This window comes from Hylobates moloch, unplaced genomic scaffold (genome assembly GCF_009828535.3).
Source record: "Hylobates moloch isolate HMO894 unplaced genomic scaffold, HMol_V3 SCAFFOLD_5, whole genome shotgun sequence".
Lineage (NCBI taxonomy): Eukaryota > Metazoa > Chordata > Mammalia > Primates > Hylobatidae > Hylobates > Hylobates moloch.
Window position 1 is genome coordinate 75,373,369 of NW_026652280.1, and position 9,983 is coordinate 75,383,351.

The 9,983-nt window shown below is 36.9% G+C and overlaps 2 protein-coding genes across 2 annotated transcripts; both read right to left on the bottom strand.

Annotated features, from left to right (window-relative positions):
- Positions 1-652: 652 nt before the first annotated feature.
- LOC116467850 (olfactory receptor 5AP2-like) lies at positions 653-1,588 on the bottom strand. The gene has a single exon (XM_032151497.1). It carries the CDS (start codon positions 1,586-1,588, stop codon positions 653-655), a length of 936 nt encoding a protein of 311 aa, XP_032007388.1.
- Positions 1,589-8,839: 7,251 nt separating this feature from the next.
- Positions 8,840-9,781, bottom strand: LOC116468787 (olfactory receptor 5AP2). Its single transcript, XM_032152894.2, has one exon. It carries the CDS (start codon positions 9,779-9,781, stop codon positions 8,840-8,842), a length of 942 nt encoding a protein of 313 aa, XP_032008785.1.
- Between the last annotated feature and the right edge of the window lie 202 nt (positions 9,782-9,983).

Genomic DNA, 9,983 nt, shown 5'->3' on the forward strand with positions numbered 1-9,983 from the left:
AACAACCCGACACTTTACATACAAGAATTGTGCAGAATACCTCTTTCTCAACCCCAGAAACTTCTGCTTCATAATAACTCTTAGCATTCTTATTCGGTGTTTTATTCTTATACTTATCCTGGAGTTTATTCTCATTATTCTTGCTACATATTCTTTCTCTAGGTTAAGAACATTGGACTTCAGCCCTCTCTCATTATTTAGTTCTGGTATTTCTCTCTGGTTCACTAGGGGAACAGCATAGTTTCTAAGCCCTGTTTCAGTGTCTCAACATTTTCTGGCTCAGCTTATTCCTCATAACTTCTTTAGCAGTTCAACCATCATCCAATCAAAGAGGCATCACACATGGAAGAAGGTAGAATTGCTCCTTTTGCCACTCAGTCTTTTTCTGTCTCAGCAACCTTTATACTGGGTTTTATAGCTATGAACATGGTTTTGAACTGTGATAGTTGGTTATTTTTGAGATTTAGGTTATGTAGAATAAGTGGGATTTACATAGAGTGACCATATTCTCCAGGAAGCTTGGAACAGTTAGTCCAACTCCACTATCGGGAAAAAGCCTCATGACAGAATGAAATAGAGTTAGGGTAAATGGAAGTAGATTTGGTCATTTGTAAGTTTCCTTAGAGCCCTGACATCCTATGGCTTGATGATTCTAAGTAGAGATATAAGAGACTGTTTTAAACATTTTACTTAAAGAAGCTTTGACTTCCTTGTTTCTCAAACTATAGATGAGAGGATTCAACATGGGGATGACTACTGTGTAAAAGACAGACACAACTTTGTCTTGATCCATTGAGTAGCTGGAGCTGGGACGCAGACACATGAACAGGATTGTCCCAAAGAAGATAGTGACCACCGCCAAGTGGGAAGCACAGGTGGAGAAGGCCTTGTGCCTCCCTTCTGCAGAGTGGATCTTCAAGAAGGCAGCAAGGATGTAGAGATAGGAAACAAGAATCAGTAGGAGACAGCTCAATTCATTAAAACTGGCAAAGGCAAAAATGACAACCTCATTGATGTGTGTATCAGAACAAGAGAGTTTCAGGAGGGGTGGAATATCACCAAAAAAATGATTGATGACATTGGAGTGGCAGAATGACAGCTGGAAGGTGAAGCCAGTGTGAATGGCAGCATTTACAAAGCCTGAAAGATATGTGGCTAATACCAGAAGGGCACTGAGGTTGGGGGACATCAGGACTGCATAAAGCAGAGGCTTGCAGATGGCCACATAACGGTCATAGGCCATGACAGCCAACAGAAAACCCTCAATGCCAGCAAAGGAGCCAAAAAAGAAGAATTGAGTGGCACATTCATTAAATGAAATGACTGGGTTCTCCACCCAGAAATTTATCAGCATATTAGGGGCAATGACAGAAGAATAACAGAAATCAACAAGGGATAAGTTATTGAGGAAAAAGTACATTGGAGTATGGAGATGTGAGTCAATCTTGATTAATAGAATCATGCCAAGATTTCCAACAACGGTGATCATATAGATGAGAAGAAACAACACAAAAAGAAGACACTGTAGCTCTGGGTGACCCTCGAATCCCAGGAGAATAAATCCAGACACTGGTGTAAAGTTTCTCATATCTTAGTCTCAGAACAGATGACTCATTTGCTGGGATGAGAAACAAACCATGATAGATATGTTAATCTGCCAATCTGCCTCACTATAGTAACAACTGTATTAGCTATATGTATCTGTGTGTAAGTATACATCTATATGAACCATAGCATAACGTGCTAATCCTCAAATATACACAATAAAATTTACTTAAGAGAGGAACAAATGAAATAAATTATACCCCAAAAACCTAGGATATTAAATAGTTCATTCTTGACTGTAAGTAAGATTACTTCTAAGATGTTCTGTGTTCATAACTACTTTTTATCTTATGTGGAGGTAAAGAACAAAAGATCCCTTAAGTAAACTCAATTACCTATTTTATTTAATTTGTGTGTGTGTGTGTGAGAGAGAGAGAGAGAGAGAGAGAGAGAGATCCTAGTCTATTCTCTAACTTTTCTCTCTTCCTCTTCTGATCCTACTGCCTACATCACCTGTCATCCCATTCCTCTGCCATTCCCTTAGCAATTAAACATATGGACACAGTTATATACATGCTGTACTGAATTCTGCATTTCTTGTTTTCTGCATTTCTGCATTTCTTGTTAGCCCATTCTAATCAGGCCTTTCCCTCCATCACTCCCTGGAAATTGCTTTTGTTCAAGACATCATTGGTCTTGATTGCTAAATCCAATGGTGAATTCTCAGGCCCCATTTGTCTATATCTATCAATAACACTAAACATAATTAATTACTTACCACTCTAAAAGTCTTTTTTCTCTACTCTTCCAGAACATCAAGCTCTCTGTTTTTTCTTCCTACTACATGGCTTGCTCCCTCTGTCTCCATTCCTTGTTCCTCCTCTTCTCCTTCTTTGTGTTGGAGTGTCTCAGAGCTTCCTCCTTTTCTATTTCCACTCTACCCAGGTGCTCTTATTGTCTGATGGTTTTAAATATTGTCTACGTACTTGTACCTTCTGAGCCATATCTCTAGTCTTGTCCTCTTTTCCAAACTCCAGGCTTATAATTTAACTACTTACACCTCCATATGGCTATCAAATGGCAAAAACATGACCAAAACTGAATTCCTCATATCCTCCTCTAATTTGCTCCAAACATAGCACTCCCCATCTCAAGTCAATGACAGCTCCATGCTTTCATTTGCACAGGCGAAATTAAATAAATAGACAAAAAAAAGTTGGATAAATGATATTTTCTCCTTGTCACATGCTGGATAGCCAATCAATCAGATTATTCAATTGGATTTTCCTTTAAAAGATCTGTATCCTAAGCCAGCTACCTCTGCCACGTTCATTGTCACTAAATACCAAGCCGTCTTTTACTTACGTTATTGCGATAGTCTTTTAAACTGATTCTCCTATCTCTAAAATAGCTAAAATTCTATTCTATAACCTCTTTAAAAATTGTAGCCATTCTTTAAGTCTCATTTTTGCATAAATATATATGTACACACATATGATCAATCACATTATATATGTAATAAATGTATAAGGTGACGTAAAAGCTATCATATTTTCTCTGATATATATGATCCTCTGAGTGTATGGGTATGTTATGTTATATATGTTTTATATATATCTTATCATATATATATATACACACACACATATATATATGAGTGAAGCAATTTGTTTAGTTTTTGTAACTGTTTTCCCACGTGTACATAATTTAGATTCATATTTAGAAAAATATACATGAAGTGGCTTACATTCCATTTATTACAAAAGAGCATGGGATACATCATCCCTCATGGACATAAGGATTTGCAACAAACTTAATCAAGATAGATTTATCCTTGTATTAAACACAAATTTGAACTAAGGAATATTTTGTTCAATGTCATAGAGCAAGGTGCAACTAAAATTCAAGAAAAAGGCTGAAAATTGTTATTAGTTTATCAATTTATACATTTAATGGCATAAAAGTATTCAATTTAAGGTTCTTCATAGAGAATTAAATATCTCTTTGGGTTTTGTCTCTCGTTATATGCAAAATTAATTAAATTTTCATATTTTTACACCACACACATTTGTGTATATATACATGTATACATACATTCCTGTATGTATGTGTATATATATGTTGAATGTTCTAAGAAATTATTTGTTTCTAGTGATTCTAAATCTCCCTCTTTTAAAACAATTTATGTTCACAGTTTAGTTGACAACATTAAATTTAGTATTTCAGACATATTTAATTTAAGATGTTTAATCTTAATTTCTTAAATGTTTTTTTAAGTCCTCTTGAAACTTTCTACATTGGAACAAGTTATGATAAATTACATGATCTTACCTTCTGTCCTTAAGTAATATTCACTGAAAGTAGTGGTTCTTATTAATTTGCTTTTGTTTTGTAGGAAAACAGGTTTTCTGTTTCCAGCAGTCAGATTTATGGCTTTGAAAAACTGTGCAAGTGACGTAAAGAATCAACTATGGCAGAATTCAGCAGCACATTTTATCCTTTAATTCAACAAAGGATAAAATGCACTGCCTTTGAATCTAAGACCCAAGATCACGTCTTGTTAAGGCTGTGATCATTCTCTGGAGATTTAGTCTCTGTTAAACACTAAAAAGTCTAAAGTCTGAAATATGCCAATCCATAATTAAAAAGTGAATTCATTTTTCGCTGAGGTAATTGAACTACATTTTCCCCAGTGCATCATTTATACCTCAGAGAGTATCTTAGGAATTTAGAGAAGAACAAAAAGTATCTCATAATCCAGAGGTGCCATTGAGCACAGCATTGAATTAAACCTACAGGATTGATCAGATCCTGCCTCCAACCCTCAGAATTCCACTTAAAATACAATCCTTATTCTTTTCTACTAGAATATGATTTTGATTTCATTAACTTTTTATTCACTCAACAAATATTAATAAGTTTGTTTCATGAAGCAGATACCACCCTTGGTACTGGTAAAATAGCCAAGAAAATTAATCTTACCCATTCCCCTCTTGCATTTTACCATCTGGCATTGGTGGGAGACAACTATTACAAAGTAATTTGAAAAAATTAAGCACAAAACCTCTTTATGAGCTACTAGGCCTTATATGATCTGCCTCCCTTTCTCAGAATTTTACTGATTGCTGTTCTTTACCTCCTTTAGTTTTCTCTCTCTGGTCCACATATATTTGTCTCCTTGCAATTCTTTTAACAAATCAAAGAGGATCTTGCCTAGGATCCTTTGTGTTTAATGTGTGTGTACACAGAAAGCTCTTCCACAAACACTCAGATGGTATCATCCCTATCCAGGCATTGCTCAGATGTTTTTCAACAGAGAGCTCTTTTCTCACTCCACCACTCCCTATTTTATTACCCACTTCAAAATGCCATTTATGTTTATGTGAAACGCACACTCACATTCACACATGCATAATACATTTGACAGAGACAATACAATCTCCCTCACTTAAACATAAGTTCATTGAGATAAGAAACCTGGTTTTCTTACCTGTTATATCTCCAGCATAAGTTACATGCAAGTTATTCAACAAATATTTAATGGATTATGAGTAAAGATACAAAAGTTGCCAATTTTCTTGCTCCAGCACAAACTAAAGAAATATAATAGTAGGTTGGTACAAAAATATTATGGTTTTTGCTATTTTTTTAAGAATTGCAAAAACCTGCAATTACTTTTCCACCAACCTAATAGAAAATACAGCCTGTGACTTAATATTGAGATAATTTTAACTCCAAAGACATAAGTATGATTTGCAGGTATAGTCTCTTCTAGTAGTACAAAAGATGGGATTATTTTACTTATGTCTGAGTATCATAACTAAGAAGAGAAAATTAATTTCTTAATCCTTTAATGTACCCAAAGTCCCTACATGCCAGGTTGTTAATTAAATACATGAATCTGGAACTTGGGTGAGAGGTCAAGGCTAGAGATACAGATTTTGGAATCATGGCACAGTTCTTTGGTCACCCAAGAATTAAGTGCAGGTAGAGAACCAAGTATCAAAACTATGACTTTTGCTCCAAGATGTAAAGGTCAGCATGAGATGGAGGAAAAATGATAAATGCTAACTGGGAAGAAGTAGGAGTGAAAGAAGGAAAAACAGAAGAGTGAGGTGATATAGAAACCTATATAGGGTTATATCAAGGCAGGTGGAGGAATTAATTGTGACAAATCCTGAGATATCAAGTAAAAGTGAGACAGAGAAGTGATCTTTGGATAAAGTAGTGTTGAGGGTGTTGAGGTGTCATGTGTCCTCGACAAGATTAGGCTCAATGGACAGATGTTACAGAAATACGACTGGAACATGTTATAGTGTAAATAAGATATGAGGAAGTCAGGCAATGAGTAGAGGTAGTTCTTTTGGAAAGATTAATTATGGAGAGGAGCAGGGATGAATTAATAAGTTGGTGACTGGATGGAACTTACTGTCAAGGACACTGTGAAGAAGGGTGACACTACCAACATGGCACAGGTATACATATGTAACAAACCTGCGCTTTGTGCACATGTACCATAGAACTTAAAGTATAATTTAAAAAAAGAAGGGTGACACTAGAAAATATTTGTATACAGAGGAGGATATTATAATAGAGTTTGAGATTCTAAAGCTTGGGGAGAGTAGAGGTATAATTTCAGAAGTAAAGGCCATGGAAAACTCCAAACACATGAAAGAGCAGGTCTTAGGTAGAAGCAGAGATACATTATCCACAATGACATGAAGGGAGAAAGAGGGTATTTATAAAGATGTAGAGGTGGTAAGGTGAGGATGATCATATCTTTTTTTTTTCAGGATGAAGTATGAGGAAAGTTCAGTAACACAGAGTAAAGTGATGATTAATTCTCTCTAACTGTATTAAGCAGTTTAAATGGGGGACACATAGAAGAAACAATTAAATCTAACTAAGTGGGTATTTAGATAGATCAGCAGAATGGAGGGAGGGTGGAACAATTCTGGAGGGAGAGTTGAGCATAACTAATAGTGTGTCATTATGTGATAGACCACGAAATCTCAGCTGAGCAATGAGTGAAATACGGACATAAGGCAGTGGTCAATAATGATAAAGTACAACTGTCCTTAGAGTGGTGATTTAAGAGAAAAGTTAAGGGATAAATGTGACAGCAAATGAACCAGAATAAAAGTAAATATGAAGGAGAATGAAAGTTCTGATACAGTTTTGGATGCGTTTGAGAGAAACCTTAGTTAACAATTGAAAGTGGAAGTTATTGGGATATGACATGAGAGGGCTCTTCCAGGCGGTTAGGAGGAAATAGTTCTTCCTTTGTGGTCTCTAATGAATATTTTATTTATTTATTTATTTATTTATTTATTTATTTATTTATTTGAGACGGAGTCTTGCTCTGTTACCCAGGCTGGAGTGCAGTGGCACGATCTCGGCTCACTGCAACCTCTGCCTCCCGGGTTCAAGCTATTCTCCTGCCTCAGGCTCCCCAGTAGCTGGGACTACAGGCACCTGCCACCATGCCCAACTAATTTTTGTATTTTTAGTAGAGACGGGGTTTCACCATATTGGCCAGGCTGGTCTCAAACTCCTGACCTTGTGATCCACCCACCTCGGCCTCCCAAAGTGCTGGGATTCCAGTCGTGAGCCACTGCACCTGGCCTCTAATGAATTTTTTAAGAATGAGGTGTGTTGAGAGCTTCTCAGACTATCCACCTTCGGGTCGCTTTGCTGTTCGTGATATGAGACAGACAGTTGCGATGGGTGTCATCAAAGCAGTGGACAAGAAGGCTGCTGGAGCTGGCAAGGTCACCAAGTCTGCCCAGAAAGCTCGGAAGGCTAAATGAATATTATCCCTAATACCTGCCACCCCACTCTTAATCAGTGGTGGAAGAACGGTCTCAGAACTATTTGTTTCAATTGGCCATTTAAGTTTAGTAGTAAAAGACTGGTTAATGATAACAATGCATCGTAAAACCTTCAGAAGGAAAGGAGAATGTTTTGTGGACCACTTTGGTTTTCTTTTTTGCGTGTGGCAGTTTTAAGTTATTAGTTTTTAAAATCAGTACTTTTTAATGGAAACAACTTGACCAAAAATTTGTCACAGAATTTTGAGACCCATTAAAAACATTTAATGAGAAAAAATAAAAAAGAATGAGGTGGTCTCAGTCGGAACACTCAAAACACTGGTGTCTCCCTCCGGGTCTACAGTGAATGGTGGAATAGAAAGAAATTAGAACCAGACATTTACCTAATTCCAAATCATTACACAGACTTCTTTCAACATGTCATCTCATCACAGAAGGCTGTTCTCATTGCTCGAACATTGAGAGTTTCATCCTCACTATGATAAGCGATACAGATATAATTTTCTTTGATAAGTGTTTATTGAAAATTATGTGAACCTTTAGGAAGGACAGAGATAAAACATTAAAGTACATTGGTTACTACCAACAAAATATTCAGTTTAATTCAAAAGTCAGTAAAATATTCCCCCATTATTGTTGTGGTTCCCACAATATCATAACACCTGATAAGACTTATTCATATATCTGATTTGGTACCTCTTGACATACTTGTAAGTAGAGTAGTGTTATTATTTATTATGAATGCTGTGGCACACTACCTAGATTTGCCTCTCAGGTTGAAGTATTCATTTCTCCAGCTTCCAGGCATATAGGCAACTGACAGCTGATAGATGACCTACACTCCAGGAATTTCCCCTGCTGAAGGGAATTACCTTGTCCAAGATAATATTACCGCCTCCCAGTGGGTGACCATATCCAAAAATTGGCTATTGTGGAGGTACAAATACTTGTTCCTTTTTTCTTAATTTGGGACATGTCTGAAGGACATTTCTGCAGAACGCCATGTAACAGTGGCTCAGTCTTCGTCACAATTCAACTCCTTCTGTCCAATCCTGCTCCCCTCACTACATAGATATTGTTTGTGAGAACACTCTGATAAACTTTCTGCATAAAAATATCTGTCTGCCTCAATCTGTTTGCCCAGAACCCAAAGACACCAATGTTTGTATAATAGAACTCAGACTGAGATAAGCTTAATATTTAAATTAAAACTTAAGCCCAGATTAGCCAATTCCAATTGTTTTGATACTTTTTCCAGTCCCAACCTTCATCTAGTGTATGGATGCATCAAAGGGACCGGTGTGTGTGTGTGTGTATATATATATATGATACTAGGATATTAAAAAGTATACTTCATTTTAAATTATCTACTTTAACACAGAGAAACAGCTTAAACAATCAGAGAATACAGTTAACATGAAAATGTATTTTCTTCTACATAACAAATGATGGGTAACATGGCTTTACAAGACGTATTTCCGTAAGATCTTCTTTAGGGCCTTTTTTACATCCTTATTTTTTAAACTATAGATGAGGGGATTTAGCATAGGGATTATTACTGTATAAAAGACAGAGACAACTTTGTCTTGCTCCATTGAGTAGCTAGATGTAGGGCGCAAGTACATGAAGAGGATTGTTCCAAAGAATATGGTGACAGCCATGAAGTGAGAGGCACAGGTGGAGAAGGCTTTGTGCCTGCCCTCTAACGAAGGCATCTTCAAGATGGCAATGAAGATACACAGGTAGGAAATGAGGACAATCATAACAGAGCTGATGACATTAAAACTTGAGAAAGCCATGATCACAATGCCATTGACACGGGTATTAGAGCAAGAGAGTTTGAGTAGTGGTGGGGTGTCACAGTAGAAATGGTTGATCCTATTAGAGCCACAAAACGACAATCCTGTGTGTATGGCTGCATTTCCAAAACCTGCTAAGAAGGAAGTAGCTATTAGCAAACAGCAAATTCTCCCAGACATGAGAACTGGGTAGAGCAGGGGGTTCCAAATGGCCGCATAGCGGTCATATGCCATCATGGCCAACAGGAAGCACTCAGTCCCCAGGAAGGAGCCAAAGAAGTAGAACTGGGCAGCACATCCATGAAAAGAAATGGCCTTATTCTCAGCCATGAGGTTCACCAGCATCTTGGGAGTGACGGAAGAAGAGTAAGAGGCATCTACAAAAGAAAGGCTACTGAGAAAGAAATACATGGGGATGTGGAGACAGAGATCAATCTTAATCAATAAAATCATCCCCAAATTGCCCACCATGGTTGCCATATAGATTAACAGAAACAATGCAAAGAGGACCCCTTGTAGATCTGGATTGTCGGAAAGTCCTAAGAGGAGAAATTCTGTCACTTCTGTTTGATTTCTGCCTCGAATCTCTTTCATAAGTCTTATCATTTGAGCTGCAATAAGAAAGAAGATGCAAAGTGGAATTTAGTCAGATGAATACATGATGGAGCTATATTTTTAGTGAAACATAAATTCTAACAGAAGAGCAAAAAGTGAAAAGCATAGTAAAAGGTATGTTGGATTTGATGCCAAATCAAAAGACTTGTATCTTAGTACTAGATGTGCTGTCTACTAATGACTGAAGCAAGTG

Coding starts and splice junctions, on each gene's coding strand:
- LOC116468787 (XM_032152894.2), bottom strand. CDS start 9,781: ATGATAAGACTTATGAAAGAGATTCGAGGCAGAAATCAAACAGAAGTG.
- LOC116467850 (XM_032151497.1), bottom strand. CDS start 1,588: ATGAGAAACTTTACACCAGTGTCTGGATTTATTCTCCTGGGATTCGAG.